Source organism: Pleurodeles waltl, chromosome 3_1 (assembly GCF_031143425.1).
Source record: "Pleurodeles waltl isolate 20211129_DDA chromosome 3_1, aPleWal1.hap1.20221129, whole genome shotgun sequence".
NCBI classification, from domain to species: Eukaryota; Metazoa; Chordata; class Amphibia; order Caudata; family Salamandridae; genus Pleurodeles; species Pleurodeles waltl.
Genome location: NC_090440.1, coordinates 727840010 through 727861777, shown reverse-complemented (window position 1 = coordinate 727861777; position 21768 = coordinate 727840010). Strand labels below are relative to the sequence as shown.

Sequence of the window (21768 nt, the reverse complement as noted above, 5' to 3'; positions counted from 1 at the left end):
AGACCTTCTTTTCGCCTCGAGATACACGGACAGAAAGGCTCCTGAGTGAGGTGAGGTGAGGTTGGGTGACTGCAGGCCGCTTCCCTCGGTAACTGAGAGGAGGGGGGTGGGTGCTGATCATGTGCAGAAGCAACATGTGACGTCTTCTCTCCCTACGGGCTTTCTTTTCTCTCAGGACAGGTACTGCATCTGGCTACCTGCCCGCAGGTGGGGCTGAGGACTCGCGCGTGTCTGTTATTGGCTGGAGGGCTGCCACGGCCTGTGTATAAGGGAGCGAGCACGGGCTGTTCTTTCAGAGAAGCACACGCAGATTTACAGCTCGCCACTTGTCAGGAGGATCCGGCTGCAGCTGTGTGTGAAGGACACTGCTCCTACACCACTACAGACTGGGAATCGCAACGCACCGGCGCTGCTCTCTGTAAGCACCCTACTGCACCGCTGCTGCCTTGGTAACAGACGGAAAAGTTGACCAGGAGAGCCAGAATCTCATTAGCCAGGTAATTTAATTTCTGGTTACCTTAACCTCTGATTATATGTCTGATATGTAATATTTAGGCCCTGAGTTACTAGGATTTTGTATTTGTGTTGCGTCACATTCGTGGCGCAGCCCTGATGCATAATAGTTTTTACCATATGCTAAGATTAGCAAACCCATTTTACGTGGGCTTGCGTAGTTTAGTAAATGAGAAAGTAACACAAGGCAACATATGGGGCTGCCTTACATGACTTTGCCTCAGGTAGGCTTTGCATAGGTGGAGAACGGATCCATGTATTTTGATGGAAACTCAGATTTACAAATATTTTTAAACCTGGGTTTATACCAAATCGCTGTGCTACCTGAGAGAGGAGTAACAAGGATACATATCTTTATTTCTCCTTGTTACCTCCTCTTTCCATGTGTGCTGCATATTGTAGCATACATAGAAAGAGGACATGCCTCTAAGGGTTGTTTTGTGCAGGAAGATGTCCCTTACAGCACAAAAACAATCCTGCCTGTAACGCAGGCACCATTTTGTGCAAGGGTGGCTACGCTGGCGATAGGCAGCACACCGTGCGCCAGCATAAGGAGAGAGCAGAAATAATTCTTATGACATAAGCTCCCTTGTTGCTATGCGTTAGTTGAAATACTAGTTAATGTGCCCCAAGGTTTTCAGGACAGCTAGTGAGTATTTAAAAGATTCATATTTAAATTAATTGTATGCAAATGTACTTGATGTAGATATCCTGAAATTCTGGCATTGCTCATGTCCTCGAGGAGTGTTTCATTCACCACATTACAGCTGGTTTTATTCTTAAGGCCATTTAAAACTGAGTTTTCATTAATGGAGGTGTCTTCTATGGCTAAGGGCACCCGAGGAGATGGTGGCAGAGAGAGACCACATAATTTGCCCTGGGTCAAAAGATTTTTGGAACTTGGAATTGCAGCCATAGTTTCTGGCTCACAGCCTGAAGCTGAACTTTTGGCCCCACTGCTTCCACAGTCCACTAATTGCAATGTTAAATCCATCTGATGACCTTCTATATGCTATGCTCTGTGCGCTAATCTGAACCCTGGTGTCCTGAAGTCCAGCCGCAGTGTTCAGTAAATGGTAAACAACAAGCAGCTGTTCAGGGCTCTCACTCATGTTCCCTCAACGGGCTGTGTATTCTCGAACACTGAAGTCTAGAGCCATTCCAGGATCACTGCAACTATGTGAATGGTCCTTATGCAAAATAACCGCTTATACATTTATCTCATGTGGATATCCTGAAAATCTAGCATGGCTCTGTGAAAGAGTCTGGTTTGTTTGTGAAAGCTCGGTCGGTTAATACATGTGCTGAGGAGATACCAATGTTACTGTAACGCCACAGGCTCAAATCCAGGCAGGGAAGGCACAGACCGTCAGTCCCTAAACATTAGAGTTGTGTACCATTGCCATCTCCTTTCTCACTGCTTGGATGACCGAACATTAGTGTGCTATACACGCGTAACAAGAGTCCTAACTTCCATGACGCTCGGCATCATTTCGCTTTCTTTGCAGAATTGACTCGTGGCACTCCCTAAAACTCTGACCTTCATGGTTTAAATCGATGCACAGGTGAATAAGGAGGCCTTTCTGCGTTCTGATTTTCAGTCTGTGCCAGTTATCCTCCACGTCTTCGTGAAACATGGCATTTCTCAGAGCCGCAGTAGTGATTATTCACTGTAGCAGTGTTACATTGTATCGACTTGGCACCAGTACACTACAAGTTTGCACACAATTGATGCGTGCACATCAGTGGAAATGTGTTCTTTTGTACCATCGTATTTTTTGCACTGATCTGTCTGTGCAAACTTGATGTACAGTGGCGCAATACTGTGTATTCTGGTTTGATAGAGGGAGAGAGACAGAACGAGAATGTTTGTGTTTTGGGATCTGCCTAGGCGCCTACATCGCTACAGCTAATCATGGTGACAGCTGCTGCGATAAGGGAGTTAACGGGCCTCCTGCAGGCGACAGTCTGGTGTCCTGGCAGAGGTGACTCACGCTTCCGAGGCAGAAAATAGTGTTTACCTTTGAGCATAATAGCAGCATCTGTTATTTTTGGCTCTGAAGGTTTTAGCCAGTGCTGTGTACAAATATTACTTTTTCCCGCTGTGTATCACACAGTACTTTCTTCAACACTTTACTATAAAATATACTTTCAGATTATGATTTTGGTTATTCTTACAATCTGTGCATCTGACGCTCGTTATTACGATAAATACTGATTAGATAGCATGTATTGTCAATATGTTCAGTAGTCTAGGTGTGGGTGTTAGTGTGCTCCTCCTCCTGTTTAGTGCGGCTGTGAGTCTCTGCATGTGTCTCCCTTTGGTTACTGTGGCGTTGATTCTGTTTGTTCACATGTATGTGGCAGGGTGTTACTGACAGCATTCTTTTATGTTCTTTGTAGTGTCCGACGAGAGCGCCGCAGACCCCTCCCACTGCCATCCAGCCTTGATGCGGCTGCTGGAACGGCTCGGGTTGAATGTGGAGCAAAGTGGCCGCAGCTTCTCCTTCCTCTTCGTGGACCCTGGGCAGGCCATGCGGGGAAAAGACCGCCAATACACCAACAGACAGAGGAAGGGCTCCGACTGTCCATACGTGCTGACTCCGGACAAGATCCCTGAATTTTGCATTCCCCCAAAATTGGCACCCCACCCCAGGACAAGTACTGCCCCCCACCACCGATCCACTCCTAACCTGTATGTGTGCAGCCCATCCCTCCGCAGATCCACACCCAACCTGCGAGCTGCCACTCTGGAGCCCAGGGGCACCCATGGAGGACCTGACCTGCCTCGCCTCAGCCTACCTTTCACCCAGCAGCACATCATCCAAATCGAAAGCGCCGAAGAGCTCCCCTTTGACATGAGCTGCAGTGATGACGAAAGCACCAACGCTGACCCCCAGTCCCAGGCAGCTCTGTCTCTTCCTCACCTCCCCAAAACGCACACTTCCTACGGCTTCTGCACGCTACTTGAGAGCCCCAACACCAGGAGGAAGGAGTCCATCTTCCACAATGACCCCTTGGGCGCATATGGGCTGCTTGGTCTGCTCCCAAGATCCAGATCTAACACCTTCTGTAAAGGGGACTCTCTGCCCAGTGGTGTGTCGGCGGCTGCTCGCCTGTCCCCTCATTACATGCACAGACAGGGGGCTTGGGACAGTGACACTACATCATCCACAGAGTCCTCTCCATTTAGCTCCCCTCTTCTCAGCAGATCACCCACCAAATCCAACTCCTTGTTCAAGGCTCTGAGCCAAGATAGACTTTTCTCCAAGGCGTTCAACCATAGGTTTGGTCGGCCACGAACCACTTCTTCGTCCACAGATGAGGGGAGCTCCACAGACACCAGCCCGTACACCCCCAGGCGGGTGTCCAACAGCGTGGAGGACTCTACTGTCTCACAGAGAGGCAGCATTTCAAGATCCAAGTTTTCCATGGACCTAGGCTACAGTAGGGAACGCTTTGTGGGGGAGAACACTGCATTCCTTGACAGGGGTGGTGTCCTGAGACTTTCTGCTGAGTACTGTCCAGACAATGAAAGGCTCCGAATCCGCCTTATCAGTGCTGAGGGACTATATGATTCTTCCACGGACCCAAAGTTGATCAGTTGTTGTATCAGCCTCTGCCTCTTGCCTGGAAAAGCTCAGAAACAAAAGAGCACCATCATCCGCAAGAGTCGCAATCCCATCTTCAATGAGGACTTCTTCTTTGTTGGCATTAGCGAGCGCGACCTGTACACCCGGTCCTTGAAGTTCAAAGCCGTGAATAAAACATCCTCCCTGAAAAGAGACAATGTTCTGGGAGAGACAGAGCTGGTGTTATTAAATATCTTATCGTTGTGAAGTAGACAGAAAAGCAAACATTTTTATTTTTGTACCAACTATTTAATAAATATATATCTATTGAAATATGATGCTTTATTTATCCAAATACATGGTGTAATAAACTTTGCATGTTATCGTCTATCACCCGCTTCTATTGGGCACACTATGAAAGGTGTTATATTTCTTTCTGATGCCAACCTGCTTTTATGAATACGCTATAAATTGAGAACATCTGATATTATAGAACAAGCAGTGATTTAAATCAACTGCTATTTCAAATGGGAGAGTACTGGTACTTTACATTAGAAATGTCTACCCATTTAGCTCACTGAGTACAAATTACAAATGTCTTAAAATTTATGTTCAGTTGTGCACACATCTTTTACACCTAGCTACCCCATTCAATAACTGAAAAATTTACAAAGCACTATGTAAATCATAAGATGCTAAAACTCATTACAAGAGACTCCTTGACCTCATTCTGGCATGCAGAGTGCAAGTAGGGTGACCACCTGACAAGAAGGGACATTCTGGACAGTGACAATAAAAATTCAGGACAAAAGGTCAAAATTCAGGACAAAACTTAAGTTAAAAAAAGCTAATTTAGGGCTATACCTGAGAACATCTAACTATTATAAAATAGAGCTTGCAGAAGTACAGGCTAAAATAGGTTTATGTTCTTTAGTTTATATAGCACATTTGAGTATTGAGCAAACAGTCACACATAGCTAGACATATTGAAAGATGAAGAAACTAGCAAATATAGATACACCAAGCAGACTTTCACAACCAACATAAGGGGTAGTTTTCCCAAATCTACCCCAGTACCATGAATGATAGTTCCAGATGCAGCGGTGTTGCTGATCGTAATCTTTGATTTCACAGGCAGTAGCACTACTAGAGAGTGTGAAAAACACAGAGAAATTGTGGTAAGAAAGGAGGAGAGAGGGTATATACAGAGATGGAGGGACAGAAGTTTAGAACAATGATAGTGAACAATGAGAGAGTGGAAAGCGTACAAGGATCTGTCAGCTGAGAGAGAGAAAAAGAACAGATGGAAATAGGATCACAGAAGACAATGGGACAGCAAAAGGAACAAAAACAGATACAGAAAGATTCTTAGGGTGACAGAGGAGGCTGAAAAGAGAAAAAGAGGTAGGGGGGCATATAAGAGGTGGAGGGAGTATATAAAAGCAAGGTAGAGAGGATCGAGAAAAGGCACATGAGAAAGAGGCAGAGACGAATAACAAGGTAGGAGAGAGGAGGGAACAGATAGAGAAAGGGGAACTGAGAGAGGAAGAGGTTGAAAAGGGGATGAACAGAGAGAAGATGCATGTTCGCTTTGTAACTTGTATGTCAGAGCTTTTGATCTCAATTCCAATGCATCATATCTTTGAAAACCTGGTGATGGTCTGCTCTTTCCCTTTCATGCTTTGCAGCGCAACAACCTCACTTACAGTACTGTGTTGCATAAAATGTTAGTAAATATGCCCCCAGTGACTTAGCACAGGTGTCTAGACATAAATTGTGTCTTGGACTTTGTGCAACGCTCTACTGCCTTTTGGCTAGTGTGGCGCTACTGAAATAACATATACATACACACTGACAGAAAATTACTGTTTATTAGGAAAAAGCTAATTTATTTTAAGAATGATGGACAAATCCAGCCAAGGTCTAGCATGGAGCATTTGTCTGGTAGGTTACAGTGTGGCACTAGAAAACCTTGGAATTAATGAACACTGGTAATGATAGTTGTAGAAGGCTGGCCTGGCTTGTGGTGGGCACCAGAGGTACTTACACCTTGTGCCAGGTCCAGTTATCCCTTATTAGTGTAGAAGAGGTGTTTCTAGCAGCTTAGGCTGATAGAAGGTAGTTATGGCAAAGAAGCTTAGGCTGAACTAGGAGACATGTAAAGCTCCTACTATACCACTGGTGTCATATGCACAATATCATAAGAAAACACAATACACAGAAGTACTAAAAATAAAGGTACTTTATTTTTATGACACTACGCCAAAAGTATCTCAGTGAGTACCCTCAGTATGAGGATAAGTTATATACACAAGATATATGTACACAAACCAAATTTAGGTAAGTAATAACAAGAAAAGTAATGCAAACAGTGTAGAATTACAGTAGATTGCAATAGGAGCACATAGGTATAGGGGCAACACAAACCATATACTCCAAAAGTGGAATGCGAACCACGAATGGACCCCAAACCTATGTGAGCTTGTAGAGGGTCGCTGGGACTGTAAGAAAACAGTGAGGGTTAGAGAAATAGCCCACCCCAAGACCCTGAAAGGTAGGTGTAAAGTGCACCTACTACCCCCAGAGAGCACAGAAGTCGTGATAGGGGGATTCTGCAGGAAGAACAAACCCCAGCAATGCAACAACAGTGGATTTCTGGACCTGAGTACCTGTAAGACAAGGGGACCAAGTCCAATAGTCGCGACAGTGTCGAGAGCGGGCAGGAGCACAGGAAATGCCAGCTGAGGGTGCAAGGAAGCTGCCACCGGATGGAAGAAGCTTAGAGTTCTGCAAGAAAGAAGAGAGCTAGGGACTTCTTCTTTGGAAGACGGATGTCCCACGTCGCGATGAAGCTTGCAGAAGTATTTCCACACAGAAAGACCACAAACTAGCCTTGCTAGCTGCAAGGGTTGCAGTAGAAGTTTTTGGGTGCTGCTGTAGCCCAGGAGGAACCAGGATGTCGCCACTTGGAGGAGGAGACAGAGGGGGTGCCCAGCAACTCAGGGAGCCCTCACAGAAGCAGACAGCACCCACAAAAATACCTGAACAGGCACTTGGAAGGAAAGTGAACCAGAGTCCACGCGAAGCCACAAAAGGGAGTCCCACGACGCTGGAGGACAACTCAGCAGGTTGTGCACTGCAGGAAGGAGTGTCGGGGACCCAGGCTTGGTTGTGCACAAAGGAAATCCTAGAAGAGTGCACAGGAGCTGGAGCAGCTGCAAATCACACGGTACCCAGCAATACAGTCTAGCGTGGGGAGGCAAGGACTTACCTCCACCAAACTTGGACTGAAGAGTCACTGGACTGTGGGAGTCACTTGGACAGAGTTGCTGAGCTCCAGGGACCACGCTCGTCAGGATGAGAGGGGACCCAGAGGACCGGTGATGCAGTCTTTTGGTGCCTGCGTTAGCAGGGGGAAGATTCCATCGACCCACTGGAGATTTCTTCAGAGCTCCTGGTGCAGGGAGGAGGCAGGCTACCCCCAGAGCAGGCACCACCTGGAAACAGTCAAGAAAGCCGGCAGGATGAGGCGATACAAGGTTGCTAGTAGTCGTCTTGCTACTTTGTTGCGGTTTTGCAGGCGTCCTGAGCAGTCAGCAGTCGATCCTTTGGCAGAGGGTGAAGAGGGAGATGCAGAGGAACTCTGGTGAACTCTTGCATTCGTTATCTGAAGAATTCCCCAAAGCAGAGACCCTAAATAGCCAGAAAAGAAGGTTTGGCTACCAGGTTAGGAGGATTGGCTACCAAGAGACGTAAGAGCCTATCAGAAGGAGCCTCTGACATCACCTGCTGGCACTGGCCGCTCAGAGCAGTCCAGTGTGCCCCCAACACCTCTGTTTCCAAGATGGCAGAGGTCTGGGACACACTGGAGGAGCTCTAGGCACCTCCCCTGGGAGGTGCAGGTCAGGGGAGTGGTCACTTCCTTTTCCTTTGTCCAGTTTCGCGCCAGGGCAGGGCAGGGCTGGGGGATCCCTGAACCGGTGTAGACTGGCTTATGCAGAGATGGGGACCATCTGTGCCCATCAAAGCATTTCCAGAGGCTGGGGGAGGCTACTCCTCCCCAGCCCTCACACCTATTTTCAAAGGTAGAGGGTGTTACACCCTCTCTCAGAGGAAGTCCTTTGTTCTGCCTTCCTGGGCCAGGGCTGCCTGGACCCCAGGAGGGCAGAAACCTGTCTGAGGGGTTGGCAGCAGCTGCAGTGGAGACCCCGGAAAGGCAGTTTGGCAGTACCCGGGTACTATGCTAGAGACCCGGGGATCATGGAATTGTCTCCCCAATGCCAGAATGGCATTGGGGTGACAATTCCATGATCTTAGACATGTTACATGGTCATGTTCGGAGTTACCATTGTGACGCTATACATAGGTAGTGACCTATGTATAGTGCACGCGTGTAATGGTGTCCCCGCACTCACAAAGTCCGGGGAATTTGCCCTGAACGATGTGGGGGCACCCTGGCTAGTGCCAGGGTGCCCACACTCTAAGTAACTTTGCACCCAACCTTCACCAGGTGAAGGTTAGACATATAGGTGACTTATAAGTTACTTAAGTGCAGTGGTAAATGGCTGTGAAATAACGTGGACGTTATTTCACGCAGGCTGCACTGGCAGGCCTGTGTAAGAATTGTCAGAGCTCCCTATCGGTGGCAAAAGAAATGCTGCAGCCCATAGGGATCTCCTGGAACCCCAATACCCTGGGTACCTCAGTACCATATACTAGGGAATTATATGGGTGTACCAGTATGCCAATGTGAATTGGTAAATTTAGTCACTAGCCTGTTAGTGACAAATCTGGAAAGCAGAGAGAGCATAACCACTGAGGTTCTGGTTAGCAGAGCCTCAGTGAGACAGTTAGGCATCACACAGGGAACACATATATATAGGCCACCAACTTATGAGCACTGGGGTCCTGGCTAGCAGGATCCCAGTGACACATAATAACCACACTTACAACATAGGGTTTTCACAATGAGCACTGTGCCCTGGCTAGCAGGATCCCAGTGAGACAGTGAAAACACCCTGACATATACTCACAAACAGGCCATAAGTGGGGGTAACAAGCCTAGAAAGAGGCTACTTTCTCACAATAGTTAAACCTAGAGGTGGATGACCCAATAAATCAGCACAGCAAGCTGAACCAGAGCTACATCCAGAGATTGCTAACAAGTGTAAAGATCCCCAAATATTGAAGTAATACTATCATGAAATGTGCCACATTAGGCCACATAATTTGCCTTTTCTTTCTGCATAATTTAGTCAACCATGCTGAATAATCTGGCCCTCCCATGCTTCATGATTTCAGTGGCCCTAATTATAGTTTTTTAAACTAAACACAATGGGTGAAAAATGTTTGCCTAAGATCGCACAATTTGGTCAATGAAAGCCACAATTAATGAAGGTTTTGTGGTTTCAGTACAATTTAGCCACTAAATTGGTGTCCATTCGTATCTCCTGTTTTATTTCAATGCTTTGTTTTTACCACTTTGCACATGAAATCATATGAAAGCTTGGTTCGTAATGGGCTTGAAGTTCCAATGGGACCTCGAGCTAAGTCAGAGCCAGGCTTAAAGCTTAAGTCTAGCTCGAGCTATCATCAGCTCACCTACCTCTAGCTTCATCCCTGACAAAGCCACCGGTGGCAGCTGGCATGACAATCTTTGTGGCACCACCACCTCCCCCAGAGACCAACTTCTCCACAGATTCCGTTAATACCAACCTTCAATGGTGTCCCTCATCTCTTCCTAGACCCTCTCATATGTATTTAATTCATTTTATAACACTACTGATTGCAAGGTCATAGGGCAGTGTGTTGATGTGTGTTACATCGCACACATATTATACATAGACAAAGGCTCCTATGAATACGTAAGTTAATTTATAGGAAATGTTTCTTAAAAAATGATGGCTACAAGATATAGGAGTCACATGTCATCCATACTGGTAGGGACTATGGTGGTCATTCTGACCTCGGCGGTAAAAGGCGCCTACCGCCGGTCAGAAATCCTCCATAATCCCGCCGCGGTCGCGGAAACCCGCCACGGTCATTCTGACCCGCAGAAGGCAAACCTCCGAAAATCCGACCGCCACAACAGACCGCCAGACCAGCGGTCGGCGGAAAGGTGGAGGTGACCAAACCTCCACCGCCACGCCAACAGAAATACGCCCATGCCATTACGACCCACGAATCCACGCGGCGGTCATTCAAACGCGGTATTCCATTGGCGGGACACACCGCCGCGGTCAGAATACACACAAACGAACAAAACTCAGCCACATTGGACGATTTGAATCCCACACACCTGATACACATACACACACCACTCCCACACACAATACAATATAAAACACACACCCACATCACCCACAAACCCCTACGCTAAAAAATTCTGAAAGAAGGCCAGAGCGAGACACCAGCATCCACAAACTAACAGCCACAGCCACTCAACACCATCACCCACACACTATCCACACACAAAACAACACACACCACCACACTCAACTCACTTAAATACACATACTCCACCCCACACATCATACACACCACCCCATGGCACCCCAAAGACAACCCCGCTTCACAGACGAAGAACTCAGGGTCATGGTGGAGGAAATCGTTCGGGTAGAGCCCCAGCTGTTCGGCACACAGATACAATACACCAGCATTGCCCGGAGGACGGAGCTATGGCAGAGGATTGTCGACAGGGTCAACGCAGTGGGACAGCACCCCAGAAATCGGGAAGACATCAGGAAGCGATGGAACGACCTACGGGGGAAGGTGCGTTCCATGGTATCCAGGCACAACATCGCCGTGCAGAAGACTGGCGGAGGACCCCCACCTCAACCCCCACAATTCACATCATGGGAGGAGGAAGTCTTGAACATCCTGCATCCTGACGGCCTCGCAGGAGTCGGCGGAGGAATGGATACTGGTAAGTTGAAGCTTCAATACTGCTTCCCCCCCACCTGCATGCCAAATCAGACCCCAACCCTCACCCCCATCCTCGAACCCCACCCTCACCCCCACCCCCATCCTCACCCCCATCCTCACCCCCACCACCATCCTCACCCCCACCACCATCCTCACCCCCACCCCCAGCACACCTATTCCCCGCCAATGTCTCACCATCACAACCCACACATCCCAAAACCTAGGCCTGCATGCGTCCACTAAGCATGGACACCCATCACCAAAGCATGCCCAATGCATATACACATCCCCCCCACAAGCCACCCTCACCAAAGCCCCCACACACGAATGCCAGCACTTGGGGACACGAGAACCCACAGATACACCCATATGCCACTCATTGAAACTATAACCATACCTCTATACCCCTGCAGGACCCGACCGTCAACACACCGCGGCGGAGGGGCCAGAATTCTCCACACCCCCCACCCAAGAGGCCGTCAGCGATGACAGCAGCTCTGTCGACCTGGACACCGATGACCAGCCCGGACCATCGGGGACCTCTGGACAGTCGGTTCCCCTCACACAGGCCCAGGCCACTACAGACCCTAACCCCTCTGGGAACACCAGCACAGCTCCCACCCAGCGGGCCCATGCCTCTGTCTCCAGGGCGCGTCAATCTGCGGTGTGTCTACCACTACAGGGCACCCAGGATAACCCACCACCCCAACAACAACAGGGACCTGGGGGCAGTGGTAGTGGGCACACCGGCCAGGGGGCAGAGGCCCAGGGAAACAGGGGAACTCGGAGGGCAGCTGTGCGACAGGGGGGGGAGGAGAGGCCCAGGGAACCCACTCTCCACGAGGTCCTCACCACCATCATGGGAGCATACAACCGCTCCCAGGAGACGATGGCGACGGTACTGGCCCGGTTCCAGGAGATCCAGGCACTGCAGGAGGAACACTATCGGGGGTACAGGGAGGACATCAGAGCCATCAACACCACCCTGGTTACCATGGTAGGGCTGCTGCAGGACCTCGTAAACACCAGGGCGGACACTGAACAACACCCAAGGGCCCCTGCCACTAGCCTGGACCAAGAACAGCCAACCACCTCCGCCGGCGCTAGTGGACAGGAGGCCCCCGCACAGCAGCAGCCCACCAGACCCCCACCTCCTGCAGGAGAAGAACCACCCCGCAAGAGGGCCCTGAGATCTCGCAAGAAGACAGAGTAGGATGTCAAGACCCCCGCCAGCAATGGATACCACCTGATGTCATCCCACTGTCCCACATTGTCACCCTGTCCATCCTTGAACTGCCCATGCTCCATCTCTCCACAGGCCTCTGGACAATGCACCTGTGTGACTGTTACTCTGGACTCTGCCATGGACATTCCTTCACCATAGCCCCCACCCACTTGAAACCACCCATCCCATTTTGAGCACTTAAATAAACACCTATTTTGCACCAAAATATCTGGAGTCTGGCTGTGATTTCAATATATTGTAATTGACATGACAGTGCAAATATGTCCTTGTACATGGTGAAGTCAACAAACAGCTGCCACAAAGCTGTAGTCCATGGGGAAACGAAGCACAGGACTCGTAGTGGGGACCCCAGATCTGAAATAGGGAGGGAAAAGCCAAAACTCAGTCGTCATACACTGGGGCAAATAGACAGGCAGCAGAGATGCAGGAGAGTAGTTAACATTTACTAAATTATCTTTGAAATGTTACCTGTGTCCTATTGGAAGTACTGTTCAATGATTCTGTCCCTGTTGTCTGTTTCAGCCCCGTCGTCTTCCTCCTCGTCACTCTCCTCAGGTTCCACCGCTGCCACAACACCACCGTCTCGACCATCCTCCTGCAGGAAAGGCACCTGGCGGCGCAAAGCCAGGTTGTGAAGCATGCAGCAGGCCACGATGATGTGACACACCTTCTTAGGTGAGTACATTAGGGATCCACCTGTCATATGCAGGCACCTAAACCTGGCCTTTAGGAGGCCAAAGGTGCGTTCGATCATCCTCCTAGTACGCCCATGGGCCTCATTGTACCGTTCCTCTGCCCTGGTCCGGGGATTCCTTACTGGGGTCAGTAGCCACGACAGGTTGGGGTACCCAGAGTCCCCCACTAGCCATACACGGTGTCTCTGTAGCTGTTCCATCACGTAAGGGATGCTGCTATTCCTGAGGATGTAGGCGTCATGCACTGACCCTGGGAATTTGGCATTTACATGCGAGATGTACTGGTCAGCCAAACACACCACCTGGATGTTCATTGAATGGTAATTTTTTCTGTTCCTGTACACCTGCTCCCTGTCTCTTGGGGGAACCAAAGCCACATGGGTCCCATCAATGGCACCAATTACGTTGGGAATATGTCCACGGGCGTAGAAATCACCCTTCACTGTAGCCAATTCGCCCACCTCAGGGAAAATGATGTAGCTCCTCACGGATTTCATCAGGGCAGACAACACTCTGGATAACACCTTCGAAAACATGGGCTGAGACATCCCAGAAGCAATTCCCACGGTTGTCTGAAATGACCCACTTGCCAAGAAATGGAGTACTGACATGACCTGCACCAGAGGGGGAATCCCTGTGGGTTGGCGGATGGGGGACATCAGGTCGGGCTCCAGCTGGGCACTCAGTTCATGGATAGTGGCACGGTTAAGACGGTAGGTCAGGATAATGTGGCGTTCTTCCATTGTCGACAGGTCCACCAGCGGTCGGTACACAGGAGGATTCATCCGTCTCCTCGCCCAACCCAGCGGACGGTGCCTAGGAAGGACAACATGGAGCACACAGTCAAGCAACCCACAGGTACGTACTCACAGCTAGCACAGTATACGATTCTCTATGCAGTGAATGGCGTGTCTGAGTGGCTATGCAAGGCCTAGGCCTGTGTGACGCAGTTGAAATTGAGCCATGTGGGCCCTGGAAATGGCGGCTGCCTGACCTGTGAAGTGTGACAATGGGATGTGAGGTCAATGCGCTGGCGTGGCACACCGCGGCGGGCGGCGGGCGAAGACCGCGGCGCGAAGCCGCATTGGTTAACATTGAAGCCTATGGGTTTCAGGAGCCAATGGCGAAGGGCGCCGGCGGTGGCGGGACGCACCGCCGCGGTACGCACCGCCGCGGACGTGACCGCCATTTTCTATCTACTTATCCACTTGCGACTTGAACTTTCACAGGAGAGGACCTATACTGCAAGTGTTGCTGTGACCTCGGTCTGGAAGGGACAATGGCTGCTGCGCCTGGGGAAAGGGCCCCTGCCTTCACTGGAGAGGAGTTGGAGAAACTTGTGGATGGGGTCCTCCCCCAGTATGCGCTACTCTACGGTCCTCCAGACCAACAAGTGAGTTTAATTCAATATGGATTTGGGGCCACTGGCTGGCTTGGGGGCCTGGCGGGGGGCCTGGCGGGGATGGGGGGCATGTTGGGCCTGGCGGGGGGCATGGCGGGGGGCCTGGCGTGGATGGGGGGCATGTTGGGCCTGGCGGGGGGCATGGCGGGGGGCCTGGCGGGGATGGGGGGCATGTTGGGCCTGGCGGGGGGCATGGCGGGGGGCCTGGCGGGGAGGGGGGGCATGTTGGGCCTGGCGGGGGGCATGGCGGGGGGCCTGGCGGGGATGGGGGGCATGTTGGGCCTGGCGGGGGGCATGGCGGGGGGCCTGGCGGGGATGGGGGGCATGTTGGGCCTGGCGGGGGGCATGGCGGGGGGCCTGGCGGGGATAGGGGGCGTTGGGCCACTGGAAAATGCTGAGAAACTTGAACGTGGTATTTCTCCCTCCCTGTACGTGTCACATAGGTCCGCGCCCATGAGAAGATCGGGATTTGGCGTGCCATCGCCAAGGAAGTCCGGACCCTGGGGGTCCACCATCGACGGGGCACCCACTGCCGCAAGAGGTGGGAGGACATCCGCCGCGGGACCAAGAAGACCGCAGAGTCTCTGCTGGGGATGGCCTCCCAACGTAGGCGGGGTGCCTGCCGTCAACTGAGCCCCCTGATGTTCCGGATCCTGGCGGTGGCCTACCCTGAATTGGATGGGCGCGTGAGGGCAGCACAGCAGACACAAGGGGGTGAGTACAAGCATTATCTACTCTGTTGTCGCGCAGTGGAGGTGTCTGGGTGGGGGAGGAGGGCTGGGGGTCCCCCTAGGCCAGGGCGATATCTGTAGGCTGGGCACCCCCGTAAGCCCCTGTGTCCCCAGCCACCACCCTGAGTAGTTTGTCAGTACAGCCATCCCTGGGCCGTGTCATCCATGGGTGCAGTTGTCAACTCTAGGCGTGTAGGGCATGTTCCACGGAATGCGTAGCGGACCCCAAGTGCGCAACTTAGTGCAGGGGGCATCTGTGTCTGTCATGTCCGCTAACTGTACCGGAGATCCATGTACTCAATATCCCTTTATTTCTCTCTCCCCCCCCCTTTTTGTTTGTCTTTCTGTGCTTGTGTGCATCAGCATCATCAGGCGGAGGAGAAGTGGCATCGGGGCAGGAGGGAGCTGCATCTCACATGGCCCAGGAGGGCCATGCCACAGAGTCAGACTGGACCAGTGAGACGGAGGGCGAGGGGAGCTCCACGACGGGGACGACTGGACCCTGCAGCGACACGGACACGTCCTCGGAAGGGGGCTCCCTTGCGGGGGTGGCACCATCCGTGCCCCCCGCCATTACAGGTACAGCCGCCACCCAGCGCACCATCTCCGCCCTCCCAGCAGCCCCTCAGCGTTCGCCCCGTGCCCGCTCTGCCAGGAAGCCGGGCATCTCCTTCGCCCCAGGCACCTCAGGCCCTGCCCCTGTTACCCCCGCTGCCCTCAGTGAGGAGGTCATTGACCTCCTCCGAACGCTCATTGTTGGGCAGACTACCCTTTTGAATGCCATCCAGGGGGTGGAGAGGGAGGTTCATCGCAGCAATGCGTACCTGGAGGGCATTCATTCGGCTCAGGCTGCCCATCAGCGATCGTTCCAGGCTCTGGCCTCAGCACTGACGGCAGCCATTGTCCCTGTCTCCTGCCTGCCTCTACTAACTCCCTCCTCCCAGTCTCCTGTTCCTCTGCCTGTCCCACCCGCACCATCAGACCAGCCTGCACACACCTCAACACCCAAGAGAAGCTCATCCAAACATAAGCACCACAGATCACGCAGACATTCACACACGCAACATTCCGATGCAGACATGCCAACAGTCACTACCACCTCTGTGACCCCCACCTCCTCGTCTCCCTCCTCCCTCCCTGTGACGTCTACACTCACACCTCCATTCACCTCACCATCAGCCAGTGTTTCCATCACCAGCACACCCTCCACTCCAGTCCGCACACGTGCAGTCACCACCCCCACTGCCATTTACACGTCCCCTGTGTCCTCTCCCACTGTGTCTGTCACCCCCTCTTCCACACCACACAAACGCAGCCACCCACCCACCCAACAGCCATCCACCTCACGACAGCCTATCCCTCCTGCACCTGCACCCAAAGACAGCAAACGTGACTCACCTACAACCACATCCTCTCCCTCCACTCCCATTCCCACTGTACCTACCACTCTCCATTGTCCCAAGAAGCTCTTCCTCGCCACTACTAACTTCTTTCCTGACCCTGAGCCCCCCCCTCCTTCTCGTCGGGGTAAGAAGAGCACCTCAGCCACCACCAGCCCTGCAGCCCCCTTGACAAGGGTGCAGGGGTATTGGAGCCCGCCAGCCCGCATGTCTGGATCTTCGCCCAGCAGCAAGGGGACAGCCAGCCCACCCCCTGGGAAGAGGAGCAGAAGGCGGAAGGGGCGCCGCAGGAGCCCGCCTTCTACATCCCCCCCGGACACCACCCAGAGACAGTCACCAGCCACAGCTCCAAAGGGAGGAAAGGGCCACAGGCCCACGACTAAGGAGGGCAAGGGCAGCAAGTCGGAGAGGTCAGGCAGCAGGCCTGCTGCCCAGGAGGAGCCCACAACCCCCATAGCCGCTGCCCCGGGAGGAACCGGCACAGCTGCCCCGGGAGAGCCCACCACCCCCATAGCCGCTGCCCAGGGAGGACCCAGCCCAGCTGGCCAGGAGGGCCCCACCACCCACAGCCCAGGTGGGCATTGAAGGAGCACCATCCCCGCTGCCCAGGAGGGCACCACCAGGCAATTAGCAGTTGGACATAGACCGGCCGCCGTCTCCAGAACCGCTGAACTGGGCCCCGCCGTCTCAAGCACCGCTCCGCTGGGCCCCGCCGTCTCAAGAACCGCTGAACTGGGCCCCGCCGTCTCAAGCACCACTCCGCTGGGCCCCGCCGTCTCCAGAACCGCTGAACTGGGCCCCGCCTTCTCAAGCACCGCTCCGCTGGGCCCTGCCGTCTCAAGAACCGCTGAACTGGGCCCCGCCGTCTCCAGAACCGCTGAACTGGGCCCCGCCGTCTCACGCACCGCTCCGCTGGGCCCCGCCGTCTCAAGCACCGCTGAACTGGGCCCTTCAAGGCAAGGAGCGCTGAACTGGGCCCCGCCGTCTCCAGAACCGCTGAACTGGGCCCCGCCGTCTCAAGCAACGCTCCGCTAGGCCCCGCCGTCTCAAGAACCGCTGAACTGGGCCCTGCCGTCTCAAGCACCGCTCCGCTGGGCCCCGCCGTCTCCAGAACCGCTGAACTGGGCCCCGCCGTCTCAAGCACCGCTCCGCTGGGCCCCGCCGTCTCAAGAACCGCTGAACTGGGCCCCGCCGTCTCAAGCACCGCTCCGCTGGGCCCCGCCGTCTCCAGAACCGCTGAACTGGGCCCCGCCGTCTCAAGCACCGCTCCGCTGGGCCCCGCCGTCTCAAGAACCGCTGAACTGGGCCCCGCCGTCTCAAGCACCGCTCCGCTGGGCCCCGCCGTCTCAAGAACCGCTGAACTGGGCCCTTCAAGGCAAGGAGCGCTGAACTGGGCCCCGCCGTCTCAAGAACCGCTGAACTGGGCCCTTCAGGGCAAGGACCGCTGAACTGGGCCCTGCAGTCTCAAGCACCGCTCCGCTGGGCCCCGCCGTCTCAAGCACCGCTGAACTGGGCCCTTCAAGGCAAGGAGCGCTGAACTGGGCCCCGCCGTCTCCAGAACCGCTGAACTGGGCCCCGCCGTCTCAAGCACCGCTCCGCTGGGCCCCGCCGTCTCAAGAACCGCTGAACTGGGCCCCGCCGTCTCAAGCACCGCTCCGCTGGGCCCCGCCGTCTCCAGAACCGCTGAACTGGGCCCCGCCGTCTCAAGCACCGCTCCGCTGGGCCCCGCCGTCTCCAGAACCGCTGAACTGGGCCCCGCCGTCTCAAGCACCGCTCCGCTGGGCCCCGCTGTCTCAAGAACCGCTGAACTGGGCCCCGCCGCCTCAAGAACCGCTGAACTGGGCCCCGCCGTCTCAAGCACCGCTCCGCTGGGCCCCGCCGTCTCAAGAACCGCTGAACTGGGCCCCGCCGTCTCAGGAACCGCTGAACTGGGCCCTTCAAGGCAAGGAGCGCTGAACTGGGCCCCGCCGTCTCAGGAACCGCTGAACTGGGCCCTTCAAGGCAAGAACCGCTGGCCCTTTGGCAGACGTGGCAGGGCAGGATCTATCTCGGGCAGGGCTGCAGGATGTCCTCTGGCCAACTTGCCTCCTCCAGTGGCAGTGGGGTCTGTTATGGACTGTATGGACTGTGGCTTTGCTCTCCCCAGGATGGCCCAGTGGGCAGGCCACCCACTGTATGGACTGTATGGACTGTGGCTTTGCTCTCCCCAGGATGGCCCAGTGGGCAGGCCACCCACTGTATGGACTGTATGGACTGTGGCTTTGCTCTCCCCAGGATGGCCCAGTGGGCAGGCCACCCACTGTATGGACTGTATGGACTGTGGCTTTGCTCTCCCCAGGATGGCCCAGTGGGCAGGCCACCCACTGTATGGACTGTATGGACTGTGGCTTTGCTCTCCCCAGGATGGCCCAGTGGGCAGGCCACCCACTGTATGGACTGTTTGGACTGTGGCTTTGCTCTCCCCAGGATGGCCCAGTGGTCATGGAGTCCCCTCGTGGATCTGGCGTCGTGTACTCAAGTGGCTGAGGTGCCCCCCCTTCCCTTCCCCCTGAGGTGCCTGTCCTATTTTCTTTCTGATGCCCCTGCAGTGTTCTCTCCGTGGAGTTCTTGTCGTGGGACTGGGCCTTGCCCCTTTGCACAGGACCCCTGTGATCCACGGACAGTGGTTGGACTACATTTAGTAGCTGTATATATTTTGTACATGTTTATTTATTTATTGGGATTACTGGTGTACATATTTCAATATATCTGCCCGTTTATGATCTCTTCTTTTGGTCTTTGCATTATTTCGGAGGGGGGTGGTTTGTGGGTTGTGACAGTGATCTGTGGGAATGCATTGATGTGTGTGTTGTAGTGGGTGTGGGTGGGTGGGTGTGTGCCGGTAATCTTTTCCCTCCCCTGTGTCGTAGGTGCAGTACTCACCGATGTCTTCCGCGCCGCCGGGCGTGCTCCTGGTATATGAGCAGGAATAGGAGTGCGGGGATGACCTGCAACTCTGGTTCCATACTGCCGGAATCTCGCGTGGAGTGCGTAGAGGTGAGCGTTTTCCCGTTCGTAGTCTGTTTCCGCCGTGTTCTTATCGGCGGTGCTCCCGCCCCGGAAAAGGTGGCAGATTGGTGGGTCGTAATAGGGTGGGCGGTACATTGTCTGCCGCCTGGCTGTTGGCGGGAACCGCCGCGCTGTTTGTTTGTACCGCCGTGGCGGTCGGAGTGTTAAGTTGGCGGGCTGTGTTGGCGGTTCCCGCCAGGGTCAGAATTGCATATTTTAGACCGCCGGCCTGTTGGCGGCTTGGCCGCCGCTTTATCACCGACCGCCAGGGTCAGAATGAGGGCCTATATGTTAAGAGTGCCTTGTCTAGAGAAATACAAAGTCAGGATTTAAAACATAACCTAGTGGTTGGGGTTGTTTTTATCAGTAAGTATTCATTATTATCCTAAAGAACCCTATTTAGAAACCTTAGAAGAATGAAAGATTAGGAAGAAACAACTGCAAGTAAAAAAAGCTATTATGTGACAACAGCATTAACCCACTGAACCATCTACATAAACAAACATTTGTTTCACCTGCATGTTGCTTGTGCTTTACAGGAGGTACATTTTCCCACTGCGTTACTTAAACTCTGCGCTGCGCTACATAGACTCTGAAGTCTATGAAAGATATTTTAATATGTAAGACAGTCCCCCAATGTTCCCCTCGCTCCCCCAGAGCTTGGCCCCTGGTGTGATGCTAAAGCTTCTGGGTAAAAACAGAATGCCCTGCCCCAGGCCGAGGCAGGAGGAGGCCCACTACATGTGAGAATGGCCCTTTACCACTCTGTACATGACAATCAGCCAGCAGACACAGTGACAAAAGGCAGGTTGATCGTCAGTGCACAGGAGGGAGGGGCTTCTGTTATGCTGAGAAGAGGAGCGAGCGTAGCCGAACAGGGAGATCTTCAGAACTCAGAGGTTTCTGCAGAGGAGCAGCACATCTTGCTGCAAGCCCCAGATTTAAGGACACAAGGGATCATCATGGAAAAAGGATGTAATGCTTAAATCACGGACCGCCATTGAAATTTACGAATTTGTGGTCACCCTAAATGCAAACTGCTGCCTTCCGCTGTGCATTATGGTGCTAGGGTGTGTGCTTGGTGCAAGGCAGGCTTGACGAATGTGGTGTAGGGGAAATGAGAAAAAGCGCCCCATCTTAGTGATATTCCACTGTATGGCTCTTTCATGTAAGCACCACAACATCTTTGGAAGCTGCCCATGCATTTGGGTGAATGTTAGTAAATCTTCCTCTAACTATCTACAAGCATGAATTAATTTGGTAACTTTGTGAGTTAACGTATGCGAATTGGGCATTTCTTCCCTGTAACATGGAGAAATAATCATTCTCTGGTTCTGAGCTGTGCTGTCTACTGCGCACGTGCTAGCTCACAGAGTTATCGAGTCCGTGCATATACTCTCTATAGAACAATTTCTTCAAAAAAAGGTACAGTTTTCATCTGTGTCTCTGCGCATAGGTAACCCGATTATGATACAGCCTCTGTGTGGAAACAACATAACTAGGCCGTCTTATGCTTAGGTTAATTACAAGTAACAGCTGTCAAGGCAGATTTCTATTGCGGGTACAACTCAATATTATATGTTCCAGTGACCCCCAAAGCAAGGCGGTTACGCGAGTATTCAGGGACCAGCTCTGCAATCCCATTGACTCTGGAGCGTCCAAGGTTCAAACAAGCTCTTATAAAAGCAGCCCATTTAATTGGAACGTGTAGAGAGGGTGCGACCATTAGTAAACTCAAAAAATATTCAAATGCTTCATAGAGGTGTATTTCCTAACCTCAGCTTTATTCTTTTAATAGACCAAACTTTACTGACACAGTATTTTTCAAAGACATTGGAGAGTCAAAAGTAGATTTTCACCACTGATGGCATTAACCAAGAATGACTCAATGGGCAAATCCTGTGAAATCGTTTTGTGAAATAAGGAGTCATGCGGTTTTTCAATGCACAGGCCCAAAACTCGAGCACAGCATTAGTCCCATGGGTAGTTACTGCTCCTGAGTTGCTAAGCATAGGTCTAGCTTCTGATTCAGTGTAGAGCAGTACAAGACTTGGGCCAAAAACACTGTCACATTGAGTGTGGCAGTTGTAAGGAAATGCCTCATTGGCATGGTTACCCCCTGGCTTTTTGCCTTTGCTGATGCCAAGTTATGATTTTAAAATGTGTGCTGAGGCCTGCTAAGCAGGCCCCAGCACCAGTGTTCTTTCCCTAAAACTGTACCTTTGTCTCCACAATTG

The 21768-nt window shown here is 52.6% G+C and overlaps 1 protein-coding gene across 1 annotated transcript; it reads left to right on the top strand.

The window, feature by feature from the left end:
* The first annotated feature begins 309 nt into the window (after positions 1 to 309).
* LOC138284569 (C2 calcium-dependent domain-containing protein 4C-like) lies at positions 310 to 4411 on the top strand. Its single transcript, XM_069223472.1, has 2 exons — positions 310 to 497; positions 2917 to 4411. Exon 2 carries the CDS (start codon positions 2964 to 2966, stop codon positions 4350 to 4352), a length of 1389 nt encoding a protein of 462 aa, XP_069079573.1. The 5' UTR covers positions 310 to 497; positions 2917 to 2963; the 3' UTR covers positions 4353 to 4411.
* Positions 4412 to 21768: the final 17357 nt, after the last annotated feature.

Bases quoted from the DNA above. Each gene is read 5' to 3' on its own strand.
- LOC138284569 (XM_069223472.1), top strand. From the start codon at position 2,964: ATGCGGCTGCTGGAACGGCTCGGGTTGAATGTGGAGCAAAGTGGCCGC.